Below are 19,474 nucleotides of genomic sequence, written 5' to 3'. Positions count from 1 at the left end.
ACTGGGGACTTTCCAGCAGGGTAGACCAAAGAAGACAACTTTATAAGTGAAACCAATAAAATGTTTTCTTTGTATTACTTCTGTGCTCACTTTTGTAGCCTTCTGCAGTGGAGACCCTGAACCAAGTCTAGTTGGGAGTTTCCCAACTGATGAATTGCTGTGTGCTCAGATAAACTTAAAAAAATTATTGTGCCTCAGTTTATTTTTTAAACACTATTATATTGGGAATCTAGTCTATTATTTAGTATATCCATCGTTATCATGATTGACCATGTTAATATACTTAATAGCCTTCATTTTTCCATTGGAAGTAGCCCCTGTTATTTTAATTTGTTGCTATAGAGTAAATTATTTTATGCCTTTACTTATTTTGGGGACTGGTTTTGGGGATTATTTTGCAACTGTGTTCTGGTTCATAGCCACCAGACACTGCTTTCTGCTTCTTCCAAATATTCAACTTCCGTGAGTCCCTATTTCCATATTGGGCTGAACAATTAGTAAAAAGAGGCTGTTCTCAGAACTCTGTATCAGTTATTCTAATACACAGTTCTAATACAGCATCATCATTTGTAATCAGAAATGAAACTGGGCAGAGCCCTTGGGGTACACACTCCATACAGAATGTAATTTTGTCACATTTTTTATTAGCTGTGTCAAAGTCCTTTAAAAATGAACGGAAGATGGAGTGATGAAAATGCTCTAGGCCGGGCGCGGTGGCTCAAGCCTGTAATCCCAGCACTTTGGGAGGCCGAGACGAGTGGATCACGAGGTCAGGAGATCGAGACCATCCTGGATAACACGGTGAAACCCCGTCTCTACTAAAAAATACAAAAAACTAGCCGGGCGACGTGGCAGGCGCCTGTAGTCCCAGCTACTCTGGAGGCTGAGGCAGGAGAATGGCGTGAACCTGGGAGGCGGAGCTTGCGATGAGCTGAGATCCGGCCACTGCACTCCAGCCTGGGTGATAGCGAGACTCTGTCTCAAAAAAAAAAAAAGAAAAAAAAAAAGAAAATATTCTAAATGACTGTGGTCATGGTTGCACAACACTGTGAATGTACTAAAAAATCATTGACTTGTACACTTTAAATGAATGAATTGTATAGTATGTGAATTCCATCTCAATAAAGCTGTTAGAAATAAATAAAATCTTCAAGTACAGGACACAATTAAATCATTTAAATTAAAAATAATGCTTGTTCATTTAAATGGAAATAATAGATAAACCCAATAAACTGAAAAATACATATGATTCAGAATGAAAATGGAGATTCTATTCTTCCTTACAGGAAGGACCGATGGTTCCAAATATACCACCCCAAGAAGCTAGCAACAGGCTACAGATATTTCAGGTGAAACTACATTTTTTTTGTTACATTGACAATGTGTAATTTAAAAAAACATGATTTTAGGAAAAGATGTAGGTTTTACTTTATAATGGAAAAGTTTGTGTTTCAAGTACATTAGACCTTAATTGTATTCTAATCTGCTAAATGATGCAATTGACTCCTCTGTCTCTTTCCATGCTCCTCTCTACAGAATAGCTCTCTGTATTTTTAGAGAATAAGACTGATTTTCAACTTAAGTATATAATTTATTTTAGTTCTAAGCATTTCATTTGATATGTGAAGTAATAACAAATCATAATATAGTAAAATTTATCAAAATAATACTTTAAATATTGGCAAATGTTTTCCCTCTGTATTCATTATTTTGTCTTCCTTTTGCATCCATCTCTTTAAATTTCCCCACTTCTTTGTCCTATCTGCTCTGCCTGTACAGTACTCATTGGATCAGGCCAATCATTCACCATCTTTTTCTACACTCAGATTGCTGAGCGTATCTGGAGAAAGTTCACACATTCACATGGATTAATACTTTGAAAATTCATGGATTCTTATGTGAACTTGCTCCTCAGGAGCATCAAGCAATTCTGTTCTTTGCTCCTGCTCTTTTTCCTGTTTCCCACAGTGGCTGAATAGTGTGGTTACTTTCTTTTCATGTCCCCTTTCCCATCTGCATTCTTAGTAATCAAAAAAAAAAAAAAAAAAAAAAAAAAGATCAGATGCCTACTATGTGACTTGCTCAGGAGAAATTTGATTAAGAAGTGGTTCTTACCTCTAAGCTGCTAAAATCTGATAGAGAGACAGCAAGCTAGAGAGATAATTGCAAGTGCGATGAGAGCTGTGACCTAGGTATGTGAAATTGTGTAACGGAAACTGTAATGGAAACAGACGGGCTGTTGGGGCAGATGGAGAAGGCTTCCTGAAAGAGGAAGAATCTAGGCTGCATCTTGAAGGACTAATTAGAGTTAGCCAGGGGAAGAAGGAGGGGAAAAAGAAAGTTAGGCAGAATTTGCAGCTCATACAAAGGCCCGGCAGAGAGGAAACTGGTAGGGCGATATGGGGAGATGTAAGGAGTGTAGGGTAGGTAGTGCCCCTTTGGGATGCAGTCCTAAAGAGGATAGTGATGAGGAACGAGGTGACAGAGTGGGCAGCCAGCACGAGTGGAGGGCCCGGTAGGCAATAACAAGGAGTCTGAATTCTATCTTGAGGGTTGGAAGGTTCTAAGCGGAGAGTGATACGATCATACTTGAATTTTTAAAATAGTTGTGTTTTTAAAAGATTTTTAGTGGTACTAGTGTGGAGACTGGTTTGGAGAGAGGAACATGAAACTGAGGGCAGTTTTGGTAGCACAAGCAAGACGTTGTAAAGATTGAGACCAAGCAAGTGACACCTGTAGAATGAAGAAAGTTGGATGGATCAGGAGTTTCTTAATGAAGCAGAATTGACAGACTTGAAACCTGATTTGAGGGAAAAAGTTAAAGCTTTCCAACTTGGGCATACAGACAAAGGTAGAACTGTGTATTGAAGGGAATGTGTTAGGAAGAGTAGCTTTGGGGCTTGTTTGAGCGGATGACCTTGTTTTCAAATTTGCAGAGAAAATTTAAGGCATGTGATGTAAACCAATTAATTAGTCAGCAACTGGGACATTATGTGCCAAGATTTTACCCAGGGGTTACTAATGTAGCTGGGCATTGTGGCATGTGCCTGTAATCCCAGCCTACTCAGAAGGCTGAGGCAGGAGAATTGCTTGAACCTGGGAGGTGGAGGTTGCAGTGAGCTGAGATTGCACCACTGTACTCCAGCCTGGGCAACAGAGCAAGACTCCATCTCAAAAAAACAAAAACAAAAACGAACAAAACGAAGTAAAACAACAACAACAACAACAAAAAACCATCTCAAAAAAAAAAGACAATGTAGGGCACATCTTTTGCCTTTCTGTACCTTCTGTTCTGCCTGTGCCTCGGGGTGTGAGCCAAACAGGCTGTTTGCCATGCACCTCGCTGGATATGTGACTTGAGGTCAGATTCGCAGACACAACCCTTTTCAAAATGAGGTGTACTCCAACCCCCTAAAAAAAAGCAGGCGCCAAAGTCTGGATCTGCGGAGGTAGAGGTGCCTTATATTGGGCCCTGGATCCTGATGGTGCTCTCTCATGCAAATGTATACGTGTTTTGGGGAGTTCCTGGGCACCCTGCTGGCCTGTTGACAAAGCTGATACTTTATTCCTGTTCAGCTGATGCTGTGGGTCGTTTTATGTTGTGGGTCTTTTTATGTTACTTGGAACCTGAAAGAAAAAAAGAGGTGAGTGATTGGCATCCATCTATAGTCTTTACACATTGATAAGTGTTTAAACACCACTATTTTAATGCATTCTAACTTTAGTGTTATTGTTTATCCTTCCTTAGTGTTCACATAGTTCCATGGACTCTTCAGCACATTTATCAAGTAACCACCATGCCAAACACCAAGGAATACACAAAGTACAAAATATGGCCCTTGCCCTCTAGGAACTAAGAGTTCATTTGAGTTCCCCCAGTATCTTCGTGCCTTCCTGATCTGGGTTCTGTAAAATATACTAACGTTATCTGTCAGACCTGTATTTTTGTCTAAGCCTTGTGAGGTCTGATGCTGGATATTCTCCAGGGCTGGGAATTTAGGGTTTTCGGGAGTATGCTGTGCCACTTACACAGAGTGCTCATATGTCCTCACAGATGGGTTACTTCTGTTGGCATTTGTGCTTTGAACATTGCTAATATTTAGCATCTCAAATATAGGATATTCAAATTCCAATTCGAAAGGAAAAATTAAAAGACATGTGCATTAACTTTGCTGATTTAAGAGGTTAGAATTATTTCAAATGGTGTTAAAATTGAATCTTCTTTTTTATAGACTCTTCATTGCATGTAGAGAAAACAGGACTGAATGGATTATACTAACACTTTGCTCATTTGAACCCGGTAGGATAGAGATGGCCAGTCTAAATTACTGAAAAATCCGGAATTGTAGAGTTTTTAAAATGCAGCTTTATTACTTTTAGATGTACTTATGGGAACTTGAAATGTAGGCCTTCTGGAGAAAAAGAAATAATTTTATATAAAATGAGTGCTTTTAGAATGCTTGAAATCTAACTTTCCTAAGTGTTTACCTTTTCCTCTGATAGCTTGGTATCAGTATAAATTTGCTTCACAAATCCTTATTTTATAGATATTACTTAATGAGCCTCAACCTAGCTTTTATCCCAATGATAATAAATTCTACTTTAATTCTACTGAATTAATTGTATTTTAGTACAATTTAAAAACCTTTGTTACAGGCCAATTTTGATGATCTGTGGAGGAAATTTGTTACGTATTCATCTGGTGAACAACTTTTTGGATTGCCTGTGACTGACTATGAGGTTTTACAAAAAACCAGGTGAGTTTAGAAAATAAGCAAATATTACATGCAAATAATTAAATACTATCTATTAGAAGAATCATGTCACCATTAAATCCTTTATTATGCAGAGGACACCACAGCTTGGAGCACAACTGAATATTCTCCTTATTCTAGCTATTCCTGACAAATCGGACACACAGTCTCATATACAAAAGAAACGTTCTAGGGGAGTAGAAAATATGTTGCTAAAATCTTGAGCATGCATGGTCTATATTTAGCCTATGCTTTACTTTGACTGTTTTTGCATAGTGTCAGTGATTATGCAGAAGCACTGCAATTTTGAGTAACTTTTGTTTATTTAGAGGAATAACCCTCCTGGCTCCCCTTGCCTTCTTTTTTTTTTTGAGACGGAGTCTTGCTCTGTCACCCAGGCTGGAGTGCAGTGGCGCGATCTCGGCTCACTGCAAGCTCTTCCTCCTGGGTTCACGCCATTCTCCTGCCTCAGCCTCCCAAGTAGCTGGGATTACAGGCACCTGCCACCATGCCCAGCTAATTTTTTTGTATTTTTAGTAGAGATGGGGTTTCAATGTGTTAGCCAGGATGGTCTCAATCTCCTGACCTCGTGATCCGCCCACCTCGGCCTCCCAAAGTGCCAGGATTACAGGCATGAGCCACCGTGCTGGCTCACCTTGCCTTCTTACTCCATTTATGGTAAAATGCTCTTCCCCATTGAGTAGACATAGAATTTATTGAGATTGAAGGCCAAATAAGCTAATTGATTATAAATCACACATATAAACAAGTGTATTTCAATCGAATTTTAGAATATTCTCAAAGAATTTGAAATATAGCTTTCCTTAAAAGCAACATTAATGCAGTGATAGTATTAGCTCATTAGAGTCTTGGCTTTAAAAAATAACTTTATGCTGACTTCCTTCAAGCCACAGCATGAAAATTTCATGAAAAGAGACATGAAGTTTTCTAAAGAGAAATGAATGCTTCAGCCATTTAGGGTAGGTGGTTTGTATTCTCTTTCTAAAACAGTTACCCTCCAAACGTAATCCATTAGCCAATTGTGTTAGAATTGCAGATGTCTGGCCCTCATTTCTGATTTACTGAATTAGAACCTCTGGGATTGGGTCCTAGGAAATCTGCATTTTACACACTCCAGGTAATTGTGATGCACACTCAACCTGAGATCCAATGTGTTCACCCTCAGGCTAGCAGGAGAAATCATCATCACCATTTATCATCTGGACCAACGGACCATTTTCATTTTGATATTTAAAATTTTGTGAATAATTTACACAATGGTAAGAATGGTGAGAAAAGCTTTGGAGCAGCGGTTTTTTTTTTTTTTTTTTGAGACAGGATCTCACTCTGTTGCTAGTACTGAAGTGAAGTGGTGGAATCACTCAACTTCCAGAGTTCAAGTGATCCTCCTGCCTCAGCCTCCCAGGTAGCAGGGATTACAGGCGCGTGCCACTGGGCCCGGCTAATTTTTTAAAAATTTTTATATAGACAGGAGCCTCCTTATGTTGCCCAGGCTGGTCTTGAACTTTGAGGCTCAAGTGATCCTCCCACCTTGGCCTCCCAATGTGTTGGAATTTCAGGTGTGAGCCCCCGCACCCATCCAAGAAGCACTTTTTTTTTATTTTTATTTTTGAGATGGAGTTTCACTCTTGTTGCCCAGGCTGGAGTGCAATGGTGTGATCTCGACTCACTGCAACCTCCACCTCCTGGATTCAAGCGATTCGCCTGCCTCAGCCTCCCAGGTAGCTGGGATTACAGGCATGTGCCACCATACCCAGTTAATTTTATATTTTTAGTAGAGACAGGGTTTCATCGTGTTGGTCAGGTTGGTCTCAAACTCCTGAACTTAGGTGATCCACCTGCCTTGGCCTCCCAAAGTCCTGGGATTACAGGCGCAAGTCACCATATCTGGCGGAGAAGCACTTTTATTAGAAGATTTAATAAGAATTTAAGCAGAGTAAACTCAAACTTTTATTCTGTAATATCCTGATTTGAAGATGTATGTATACAAAATGGGGACCAGCATTGTATGAGACTAACTCCTCATCAGCTGTCACGTGTGAACCTGGAGCATATCCATGTTGTAAATATGGATTTCATATTTTAAATCATCTCCAGTGAATCTCTGGCTTATCATTACTTCTGATTTTTCTTGCACTTGCATTGTCAAGATTCAAAACGGTTGAAAACTCAGTCACCTTTTTTTTTAAAAGAAGACTGTCATCTGTTTTGCTCCATAAATACAGAAGACTTTACTTTTAGATTTGAATGATCAGTTCCAATAAATTTTAAATTTCTAAATCATCCATTTCCTTGAATACACATCTCACTTCGATGTTTGTCCACTTATGAAATGTATCAAATACCACTTATGTAAATATCATAAATAACAAAGGAACACTATGACTTGTCTTTTTCACAAAATGAGATAGTCTAGGTTCTTGTTACAAAATATTGCATGATAAGGCCCTTACTTCTATTGAAGTCTACAGAAATATATTGTTTACTTATAAATTACTGGATTTTATAAAATTCATCTAGGTTATCATCATCTGAAGACATAGTATGAGATTTCACATATTAATCAATGTCACCATCAAAAGGGAATGCTGCTGTCTCTTTTCTGTTTAATACTTAGAAAACACATTTCGTTGTCAATTTTCTTCTCTTTGCCCTTTTAGGTAGAAAATGAAAAATTCTGAATTCTTAACTGTATTAAATAAAAGCTAAACAAGCAAAAATCAAAAGACTACAAAAATGGTGTCTCTGGCTTTCTTATATACTTTTTTGAAAGATTTTGCAATACTTTATGTAACACAATAAGAAGCCTGGAGGATGATACAATAGTCACTTTTTTTTCACTATTGAATTACCCTTTAGGCAATGTCATCATTCTTTTTTCTTGTTTTTTTAAGTCATTTTTAGCATAGTTGAGAATAATAATAATAATGAAATAATTCTAAGAATGATGAAAAATGAATCAAGAATTGGAAAAATAAGACAACTAAGATTGCAGAATGTGTTTTCAATTTGTAAAAGGATCTTCTATGCCTACATGGTAATTACAAGCTAGAATGGGCTGGGCACGGTGGCTCATGCTTGTAATCCCAGCACTTAGGAAGGCTGAGGCAGGCGGATCACCTGAGATCAGGAGTTCAAGACTAGCCTCGCTAACATCACGAAACCCTGTCTCTACTAAAAATACAAAAAATAGCTGGGTGTGGTGGCACCTGCCTGTAATCTCAGCTACTCAGGAGGCTGAGGCAGAAGAATCGCTTGAACCCAGGAGGCAGAGATCACGGTGAGCCGAGATCGTGCCACTGCACTCCAGCCTAGGCAACGGAGCGAAATTCTCTCTCAAAAATAAAATAAAGTAAAATAAAATAAAATAAAATAAAATTATAGAATGACTTTACTTCATAAAAAATTTATGTTTGGTTTTTGAAGTATCTCTAATGAAGAATAAAAGTTGTGAATATCAATCCTTATGAATAAACTTGAAAACTAAAATTGAATCCAATAGAACCTTATGGTATACTAAGGGCTGAGGAATTTCTGGGAGAATCCACAAATTCTGTTAAGTGGTCAATTTGGTGTTTTACACATTTAGGACCTTTTCCTTTACTCGGACCTTTTATTCTTGTTTTAAATACAGTAACTTCATCTGGGCACATGTGGAATTTTGTTGTTTGTTTGTTTTGGATAGGGTCTTGTTCTGTTGCTCAGGCTGGAGTGCAGTGGTGCAATCATAGTTCACTGCAGCCTTGAACTCCCGGGCTCAAGCAGTCCTTTCACATCACTACTTGTAGTCCCAAGTAGCTGGGACTACAGTCACATGCCACCACACCTGGCCACATGAGGGAAAACTTCTGGTAGGAATAGGATGTTTAAGCTCAGTCTTAAAGGCAGACCAGGACTTAGTCGAGGGAAACGTTCTCATAAAATCCAGCTTGTATTTGAAAGAAAAAAAGTCAAATGAAACCTTAGCCGCAGCTATGACCTTATCATTAAGTTTTGGTCACATTGTTTGCAATGATTGTTGTAGTAAGTTTCTCATTAAAAAATAGCAAGGTTTTTTCTTTACAAAATAAACCATTTGCTAATGTCAAGTTATAGTATGTCTGGAATATTTGGGAGCTGTAAACTTGACCATAATAACAGATCTTTAACAAAGTCCTTGTATTGAAAACAGATATAGTTGTATGCATTTGGTATCTATAATACACTGTACACACAATGTATGAAATATTTGATTGGAGGCTGGGCGCGGTGGCTCAAGCCTGTAATCCCAGCACTTTGGGAGGCCGAGATGGGCAGATCACGAGGTCAGGAGATCGAGACCATCCTGGCTAACATGGTGAAACCCCGTCCCTACTAAAAAAATACAAAAAACTAGCTGAGCGAAGTGGCGGGCACCTGTAGTCCCAGCTACTCGGGAGGCTGAGGCAGGAGAATGGCGTAAACCCCGGAGGCGGAGCTTGCAGTGAGCTGAGATCCGGCCACTGTACTCCAGCCTGGGCAACAGAGCGAGACTCTGTCTCAAAAAAAAAAAAAAAAAGAAAGAAATATTTGATTGGATGAACTCTGCCTTTCCAATAATGGAATTTATTAAATACTATACATGATGAAATAATTTAATTACTTTGTTTCCCAGAAAAGAACTCAACTTGCTGCAGAAGCTGTACGGATTGTATGACACTGTAATGAGCAGTATTAGTGGTTATTATGAAATACTTTGGGGAGATGTAGATATTGAAAAAATTAATGCAGAACTGCTGGAATTTCAAAACAGGTGAGTTTCAATGGATTTTTTATAATGCCTATCTTCTTAGGATCCTATAGGTATTTCAGAAGCTAATTTATTCCCTAATATACTACTGTATATACATAAAACCTTCTTCAAAGAAATGTGAAGGTGGCATTTTTTTTCTCTTTCTTTCTGAAAGATGTCGTAAACTTCCAAAAGGACTTAAAGACTGGCAAGCTTTTCTGGATCTCAGAAAGAGAATTGATGATTTCAGTGAGTCATGTCCTCTACTGGAAATGATGACCAATAAGGCCATGAAACAGAGGCACTGGGATAGAATCTCCGAACTAACTGGAACCCCATTTGATGTGGAATCTGATTCTTTTTGCCTTAGAAATATCATGGAAGCACCACTCCTTAAAAATAAGGATGATATTGAGGTACATAAGTGTATACGTTCTTATCAATGATCCATTAAAGAATGTCCCTTTTTTCTGAGAGTTGTACAGATATTTTATGAGAGGTTGGACCAATTGCCCTCTGTAATGCACCCTCAAAATTTGGAATGATCCTGCACATTCTTGACTTTTATGAAATAATCTTGTTATTCAATGAGATTATATGATTATTTGAAATACATTATTTGAAATACATTTGTTTTGGAGCCCTTCAATACATCTTCCTTGTCCCCAGAATGCACTTCCACTTAAAAAATATTTGTTTATGTATGTATTGTGTTCTTGGTGAATCCCTCTGAACTATTTTCCAAATTTCTAATTTTATGCTTTTTCCTGTTCAGTCTATTAAGTTTTTAGAATTTTCTATTATTACAATTTTCCTTTCCAAGATTTTTAATTGGTTCTTTTTTGTGGCCACCATTTTTTTTCATTTTTGCATTAAAATTTTTCTGTCCTTTTTGTAGATTCTTAGATCTACAGAGTCTTAAATCTATATATATTTCCAGATCTGTAGGTTTCAAATCTATAGATTTATAGATGTCTTTGCTTATCTCTTTGAACATTTTAAACATAATTATTTAAATATTTTTCATTAGAGAAAATTTCAAACACCTACAAAAGTAAAGCTCTCCTTACTCTAACATTTATCAACTCGTGGCCAATATTATTTTATCTATACTATCTTTACCTATACTTCAACAACTCTAAATTAAATATAAAGATGTTTTCAGATTCTTCTTTAAGATTAATTTCACCTGTACTGAATTTTTGCTGTGGTTGCTTTTTATGTTGGTTATCCTCTGAGCCTTAGATTTTTTCATGGATTTTGTCATTTTTATTGGGGTGGCTGGGAGGACTCATTTTGAATGGCAGGATTTCAAAAAATCTGGCTTATATAATGTGTTAAAATTGTCTCTGTCCATTCATGTCTTAGTTTTCCTTGTTTAGGGGCCTTGTGGTTGCCTCCTCCACTGCCCATGGCCCCTCAGCCCCAAGTTGAGAGCCCGAGAGCCAGGTGTTGTAACAGCGGTCTCCATCCCCCATCCCCTCCTGTGCTGTAGTGTGATAATCCAGGCGTGCACTGACCTGTTTCAGGTCCTGGTCGTGGGACTGGCTTTGTGTCACCCCATTCCCCAGGTCCACATTCCATTTAATCTAGTTGTCTAGATGGCAGCTGGAGGCAGTGTTTTCAGCCTCCTTCCATGATTGGAGGGCTCTAGACCCCAGCCCAGGTGCTCCTATAGATCATTTCTATTCTTCTTCACCCCATGGGAACCAGAGGCTTGGCCCCAGTGACCAGGGCCCTCATGCCTGTGTTTCAGCTCCACCAACTGGTCTGCATAGCTTTTCCACTTTTGGTTCATGGAGATGTTTATCTTGTTTTTAAGGCTGGTGGTTTGCTTTTTTACTTACTTTAAAAAAATTATTTTATCCATTATTCTATGTTTTTGGAGTTAGGAAAATGCACCGTGTGACCAGAAATCTCCCAAATATATGGTTTGAGTTTTCTGCCTTCCCCTACCTCTTTTTGATGACATGTGTACACAAAAAGCTTTTCTTTCAAAGCATTTTTGTCCTATTTGTAAATATCACAAAGAAACAAAGAGTTAGAAACACTTTGGCTGATCATCTGCTTCTTATAAGTATGTTTTTATACTTAATAATGTGGGCTGTGGTTTATTATACAATTTCAAGTAATTCCAGGATTCTGTTAATTACTCTTGGTACACAAAACTGAGTCTTAGTACTGTCTTCCCAGATACGTCTAGTTGCTCAGCCACACATGCCCTAGCATTAGCCAAATTAGATTCCTGCTGTTACTGGACTCACTGCCTCTAAAGGAAGCCTTCCCTTCAGGACAGAATTTCCTCTTCCTCCCAGAGATTCTCTGCTGGAATCTCATCTCCTCCTCTATGAAGCCGTTCCTCCTCAGCACAGGCCTCCGTCCTCAGAAATCACTATGGTTCACATCATTCTTAGGACATTTATTCCACACTAATTTGTGTTATGATCATTTGTGGAAACATCTCACACCTTTAAATTCTTTTTCATCTCTGTAATTCTAACTATGAACACAAGTTGAGGCATTGTGGGGAAAATATGTTATTTTTATTTTCTTTCATGAGTCTTTCTTATTAAGTATTCCCCCCAAAATATGGAAAAACCCATAGGAAAAAAAAAACAATTGATGTTTAAGCAAATGAGATATTCATATTAGGACCAGAACAGGCAGGAATATAGTAATATCTATATGTTACTTGAAAGAGTTCAAAAGACTCTCGTGTATGTTCTCATTTGATTCTCATAGCTAACCTCTAGGATAGACAGGGCAGCTGTGATTATCCCCATTTTAGCCGGAAGCTCCAATTGAAAACATAATCTGAAAAATGATGATTTAAGTTCCATTGTTTCATGTATGTGGTATAGAAAAATAATTAGTAGTCGGCGAGTCATAAGGCTCTAGTGTCAAGTTGCAACACAATGATCCGAAGCCTTTTCTTGGCTGTAAAATGACTACATGAACTGGGTGACTTCCAGGTCCCTTTCAAGCTAAAAAATATTCTGTGATTTTGTGATGCACTTAATTTGTAGTTGAAAACATCATGACATATTCTTTGCTTTTCCTTCAAAGGATATTTGCATATCTGCCATTAAGGAGAAGGATATCGAAGCCAAGCTGACTCAGGTGATTGAGAATTGGACCAACCAAAATCTGAGTTTTGCAGCATTTAAGGGAAAGGGAGAGCTCCTGCTCAAAGGAACCGAATCAGGAGAAATTATCACTTTGATGGAGGATAGTTTGATGGTCTTAGGGTCCTTACTCAGCAACAGGTAATTTTATAATTTGCGGGAGAGGTTTAAATGGGATATTTAGGGTTATAAAATTCTAAGTAAAAGCTCAGTTTTAAAGCTCTTGCATTGGATAGGATTCTGCACTAAATCGCTCTATCTTGTCTGTCCCTATATGAACTGCCCGTTTCCCCTAATAATCATGGCCTCCATCTCTTCTTTAATGGTACTCATCTCCCCTTCCCTGTTTTTCCTGGTGGGCCCCATCCTAATTATTCTTCCCCAAACTGGCAGCGTGTCCTCTGAAGGTCTTGACTCTCCACTGAGATGACTTCTTCATTTTATCTTTTCTCTCCTTTGTTCCTCTGATTTGACATCATTGACCTCTTGGCTAATCCTGTTCAAGCCTTCACCCAATGGCCCAGTAAAAGCCTGCTGGCCACCCGTGAGAGCAATCTACCACTAGAGCAATCTACCCATTAGGGGCTTGGCACTTACGTAGAGACTTTCATTTTTTATGGTGAAATAATGGTCTGAGTGAGGTCACCTGTTCATCATTTACAGACCAGCTCGAAGGTACCTATGATCTTGAGTGCAGCTTTAGGAAATTCTTACAGGACTTAGTCAGATTAAATATTCTGTCAGGTCTTTGGCACTGGCAACCTCTATTCCTCTAGCTGACTACGCAGTAGTTCTCAACTATTCTTCACCTGAACACACCTAAGCAATAGCTAATATCCCTTTTCCAGGTTGGAATCACTGGTTAGTGAGTGGCATCCTGCATGACCTCTGGCTCCAGGGGCAGTCTTGTATTTGCGTAATGACGAAGCTGCCAGTCCAGGGAGTTCTTGGTTGAATTTATAAAGGTCAAGGTCCTCGGATGCATCCTCTGCTTTTAGGATATTCAGTAGTTTCTAGACTTCGTGGGCTACTGTTTCCCTATGGTTCATTGCAGATTTTGCCGTCTGACTTCCTGGATGTAACCTCTTGAAGAAGGGCTGTAGATTCACCTGGCCAGTGTCTGCAGCCAAGAAATTCAGGATTTGAAGGCTTTCTTAAATTCATACTTACTTGGACATAACCTGATTAGTAAAATACCTATTTGTGTATTAGTAAACTCAATGTTTACAAACTTCTGGCCCTGCCAGAAAGAGTATAAGGATAGCTAAGAAGTCATCACATTCTGGGAGATTCTTCTCCTAGAGAACTTTGCAGTGCCAAGTAGGTCTGGAAAGCCTGTTCCAGAACTAACCACAGACTGACTTAGTAGTGAGTCATACCTGCTGGATCTCTAGGACTACTTTGATGTGACTTCAGAAGGAAGCTGTATGTCTTCTTGGGTGAGACTTGACTGTAGATATTGCCTGGATTGTGACACTTCCCTGGTGGATCCCTGATTCCATGGGACTTCATGGGCCATGGTGGGTTTGACCACGCAAAGTTGTACAATTGCAGGTATCTGGCCAAAGGACAGAAACTAGCTATGCTTGATTTTGTTTCAGATCTCCTTTTCCATCTTTAGAAGTTATACAAAATCAAGGATGACTTTTTTTTTGTCTATGCAGAACCATTTTTGGCCTATCTAGTTGCTTCATCTCCCTAGATGCCTGTCCATGCCATGCTGGTTTACATGTCTTTATTTGGAAGATGTTTTTGGCATATTGACTGCCTTTCAGCTCTCGACCAGTGGCCCGGGAAACAGTATAAACTGAGTATTGGGAAAAACGCCTCTTACTGCCTGAGCAATTGGATTACCTTTCTCCTTGGAGCAATTTATGTACAATTCCATGTATAACTTCATGTGTAACATAGGCTTTCAGGGAAGTTATGGGTTGTATGCAGGCATCGGACCGTACTCAGAAAAAACCCCATTCCACAGGTGAATACCTTCAAATCACTCTGAACTAGATCAAGAAAAGTTTGAAGATCCTAGTCAACAAGTGCCACTCACCAGCAAATGCCACTGCACCACATTGAAACTGCTTGCCCTTGCCACATGCTGGAGTCAGCTTCTTGCTGTAACTGTAGGTAGTTGGGGTTTTTACCCAGTACCCTCCCATTGCTTCCTCCATGGCATCCATTCTATTTCTTGTCTTCCTTTGTTGTGCTCAGCTTTCTGGACCCTTTGTATTCTCATAAAGACTTCAGCAAGTTCTGATGATCAAAAAACAGGAGCCATGCTGTATGGGGGTAGCAACCCTGGGTCTCTAGCACTGCAGAAACTAGTTGTAGTACCTGGTGTAATTCTCTGTCTGTGGGTGGGAAGAGCACACCTGTAAGTGAACATCAGATCTCAAGCTTGACCCGGGCTTTGTGGTCATCTTTCTCCAGGTGAACCTGGTGATACCTAACCCTCTCCTGATCTTTAGGGATCTGATTTGTCCTGTCCCTTTAGAGATAGTCTGTCTCTTGCTGGATGAAACCTTCAAGACCATTCATAAAAGGAAAATCCCAGAATAGTGGTCTCTTTCCCTAGATTCAATAGTTCCACGGACCAGTAACAGTGTCTTACGTGTTGCTCTCACAGGCAGTCCCCACTTGGATTTGGTTCACAGAAGTTTTGGAAACTACCTTATTCTTTGTTTGCCATTTACTCCCAGGAGTGACCAGCACTTTTCCTTTGCTGGACCTATGTACCACAATACAGTGGCTCACGCCTGTAATCCCAGCACTTAGGGAGGCCAAGGCGGGTGGATCATGAGGTCAGGAGATCGAGACCATCCTGGCTAACATGGTGAAACCCTGTCTCTACTAAAAATATAAAAAATTAGCCAGGTGTGGTGGCAGGCGCCTGTAGTCCCAGCTACTTGGGAGGCTGAGGTAGGAAAATGGCGTGAACCTGGGAGGTGGAGTTTGCAGTGAACCGAGATCACACCACTGCACTCCAGCCCGGGTGACAGAGTAAGACTCTGTCTCTAAAAACAAACAAACAAACAAACAAACAAACAAACAAACAAACAAACAAATACTAGGCCCATTCTTCTATTCTATGACTGACATATGGTAACAATAAGTAAAATCACTATAGTTATATGAGTTTTATTCATAAAAAGCAACAATTTTTATTAGCTGTATAATATCTATTAGGAACTGCCCTTTTAGGACAAAACATTCATTCCCAAAGTAATATTTCTTCTGTAATTTACTTCGGTAAGGCCATACAATTTTCTGAATCTTCTTTGAAACGTGATCTTTTCTGTCCTTACCTTTTAGATACAATGCTCCATTTAAAAAAAATATCCAAAATTGGGTGTATAAATTGTCCACTTCCTCAGATATAATTGAAGAGTGGCTCGTAGTACAGAACCTTTGGGTTTATCTTGAAGCCGTCTTTGTAGGTGGAGATATTGCCAAACAGCTGCCTCAGGTAAATACGACTTTTGTAATTACTGATAAAATAATTTGGTGTATGTTGTCTATATGTCTCTGTAAAAGTCTTCACAAAGACGTATGGTCAAGGCTTAACTATGCCAGGGTTTGGCAAACTATGACCCACTTGCCTGTTTTTGTAAATAAAGTTTTATTGGAACACAGCCACATCCATTCCTTTGTATATTGTCTGTGGCTGCTTTAGCACCACAACAGCAGAGTTGAGTAGTTATAACTCAGATTATATGGCCCAAAAAGTCTGAAATCTTTGATGTCTGGCCCTTTACAGAAAAAGTTTCTTAGAAAGTGCTGACCTCTGATTAGCAGAAAGAAGAAATCCACATAGTTTTAAACAGTGAATAATCTCGAGTTTGTTTGAGGATGTGAGGTACATTCAAATGCGGTACTATTATAGTAGTTCATCTTTTCTTAGAGTTAACCTCATAATATTCCTCTGAGAGTAGTATTAAAATTAATCTATGTTCTGTAAGCACAGATTAACTTTTGTTAATTCTTAGTAAATCTACTACTAACAGATCAGAAACATACTGTGGGGCAAGAAAACAGCCTTGGGAGGCTGTAACAAAACCTTTAAAACAGCTCTATTGGGACCTTTTAAATAAATGCCAATAACTATAATAACTGATAGGTTTAGTTGATGAAGGTAATTGTGCTTGTAGAAAACTAAGCCTGCTCTTCCTAAACTTCCATATTTACAAACAGGATCTATATAGGTTAAAAATCAAGGATAAAAGAGTTTTTTTTTTTTTTTTTTTAATGACTGATTTCCTTTGTACTAATGGCACATTTTTATTTATTTATTTATTTATTTATTTATTTATTTATTTATTTATTTATTTATTTATTTATTTATTTATTTTTTAGACGGAGTCTCGCTCTGTCGCCCAGGCTGGAGTGCAGTGGCCGGACCTCAGCTCACTGCAAGCTCCGCCTCCCGGGTTCACGCCATTCTCCTGCCTCAGCCTCCCGAGTAGCTGGGACTACAGGCGCCCGCCATCTCGCCCGGCTAGTTTTTTGTATTTTTTAGTAGAGACGGGGTTTCACCGTGTTAGCCAGGATGGTCTCGATCTCCTGACCTCGTGATCCGCCCGTCTCGGCTTCCCAAAGTGCTGGGATTATAGGCTTGAGCCACCGCGCCCGGCCCTAGTGGCACATTTTTAAAACATTAAACTGAAATATATCATTTTTGTTTTTTAATTGGAAGACTGTATTTTTAAAAGAGGAAAGATTATGCCAATTTCTAGAGGCATTTTTGCAACTGAGTGCAAAGCTTAATATCATTCATAGTAAATAGAAAATTTTCACTTGCGAAAATGTAAATGAAACTTTGTTTTGTGGCTTTACTATCTTTTTTCTTTTTTTCCCCTGCCCTGGGGTACTATTGAGCTGCAATTATTCCAAGGATCCTGAGATCAAATTATTTTCATGCTTCTTCAGTTTGCTCATCAAACCAAAACACCTGGGGTGCTGAAACACTAGATTGGAACTTTAAGTTGATAGCTCTGCAAATTAATCATGTGGTACTTTGAAAAACATATTAAATGCAATGAAACAAATAAGCAATAAGCCTCATTGTGATAAAGTAGCATTTTAATATGCAGTTTTATAACTTCGGGTTTGTGTCACTCAGAATTAATTCAAATGAAAAAAACTTGTCTGTTTAAATTATGCAGCCTGAGACTAATAGATGCTGGTTTGAAGAACTGTAGAAAATTCCAAGGTGAAGACTTTGCTGTTTCTCAATTATCCAAATGCTAATCTTTACTGGCTATGGATTCGTTTTCAGGAAGCAAAACGTTTTCAGAATATTGACAAGTCGTGGATAAAAATAATGCAGCGAGCTCATGAGAATCCCAACGTGATTAATTGCTGTGTTGGAGATGAAACCATGGGACAACTTTTACCTCATTTACATGAGCAGTTGGAAGTATGTCAGAAGTCACTCACAGGGTAAGAGTTTAATTTTTAAATCACGTATCATTTTGTATGTGACAGTGTTTTATCCCAAACTTACTGGTATTGACTACATTTCTGGTTTGGTAGTGATGGTTAAAGTGGGGATAGGAACTTAAAATTTCAAGTAGATTGAACTTTTCTGTGAGGAAGGCACCTTTGACTTGGGGGTGGTTCAGGCATTGTATATATTTCCTTGGGCTGCTGTAACAAATTTCCACAGATGGTTGGCTGAAAGCAACAGAAATTCATTCTCTCATAGCTGTGGAAACAAGAAGTCTGAAATCAAGGTGTTGGTTTCCTCTGAAGACTCTAAGAGAGGATCCTCCCTTGCCTCTTTTGTCTTCTGGTGGTTCTAGGAGTTTTTTGGCTTGTGCCTTCGTAACTCCAATCTCTGCCTCTGTCTTCACTTGGCCTTCTCCTCCTCTTCCTATGTGTCTCTTATGATGACATTTGTCATCGGATTCAGGGCTCTTCAAGATCCTTAACTTCATTCCCTCTGCAAAAGTCCTTTTTCCAAATAAGGTCACCCTCATGGATTTCAGGGAATAGGTCGTGGACATGTCTTTTTGAGGGCTAACATTCAAGCCACTGCAGGCGTAGAATAGAAATGTGCACTAAAAGAACAATTCACCAGACAAATTCACAGATCATTTTTATTTTATTTTATTTTTACTGTCACAAGAGGATAGATGTCAGGATAATTTTTTAAAGCCAGTTCATTTTCAATCTCTATTTGAAATACATAGAGATTGATGTATAGAGATACATAGAGATACATAGAGATGTATAGAGATACATAGAGATTGATGATACATCCTGGTTTGTCCAAGTTTATGCCTCTGTTCTGGCGTAGTGGTTAGTTGTCCTCCCTTTCACTCTCAGAATGTGTTGGTTTGGAGATAAGGTTTGTTCTCCCCCTGGGTTTAAGCCACGAGGTTTCCAACAGTCTTAGAAAGGTCAGAGGAGGGCATCTGATGAGAAAGGAGAGGACAGCAGATGATGGGGCAGCCTTGATCTGAATCTCTTGTTTTCCCAAGTGTCATCCATGGTAGAGCATGGACTTTGGTTTTCACCAAATGTTGCAGGGGTAAGCGATAAATGACTCTAGATGTTTGCTGTTATCTTAGCAAAGATGTTAGTGATTATGTCTTGACTAAAAAAGTAACAATTCAGGGGAAAAAAACCACTTGGTAACATACTATCGACTTTATTGGAAGGTATTTGGAGAAGAAACGATTACTATTTCCAAGATTCTTCTTTGTATCTGATCCAGTTCTCCTGGAAATTCTTGGACAAGCCAGTGATTCCCACACCATACAGGTATAATCTAAGAATCCGTGATCTCAATTGCTTTTTCCACAACATACACAATCAAGAAT

At 38.9% G+C, this 19,474-nt stretch overlaps 1 protein-coding gene across 3 annotated transcripts in view; it reads left to right on the top strand.

The window, feature by feature from the left end:
- The window catches only part of DNAH8 (dynein axonemal heavy chain 8), a 322,448-nt gene that overhangs the window by 116,764 nt on the left and 186,210 nt on the right, over nucleotides 1–19,474 (top strand). For all 3 annotated transcript variants that reach the window (XM_026448101.2, XM_026448099.2, XM_026448100.1), the window contains 8 exons: nucleotides 1,287–1,349; nucleotides 4,657–4,757; nucleotides 9,409–9,546; nucleotides 9,701–9,941; nucleotides 12,592–12,791; nucleotides 15,963–16,116; nucleotides 17,926–18,089; nucleotides 19,313–19,415. In XM_026448101.2, coding sequence (XP_026303886.1) covers nucleotides 1,287–1,349; nucleotides 4,657–4,757; nucleotides 9,409–9,546; nucleotides 9,701–9,941; nucleotides 12,592–12,791; nucleotides 15,963–16,116; nucleotides 17,926–18,089; nucleotides 19,313–19,415 — 1,164 coding nt within the window. The remainder of the gene's footprint in view (nucleotides 1–1,286; nucleotides 1,350–4,656; nucleotides 4,758–9,408; nucleotides 9,547–9,700; nucleotides 9,942–12,591; nucleotides 12,792–15,962; nucleotides 16,117–17,925; nucleotides 18,090–19,312; nucleotides 19,416–19,474) is intronic.

This window comes from Piliocolobus tephrosceles, chromosome 5 (assembly GCF_002776525.5).
Source record: "Piliocolobus tephrosceles isolate RC106 chromosome 5, ASM277652v3, whole genome shotgun sequence".
Taxonomy (NCBI): domain Eukaryota; kingdom Metazoa; phylum Chordata; class Mammalia; order Primates; family Cercopithecidae; genus Piliocolobus; species Piliocolobus tephrosceles.
Note: the sequence above shows the minus strand (reverse complement) of the source record. Positions and strands in the feature narration are given on the sequence as shown.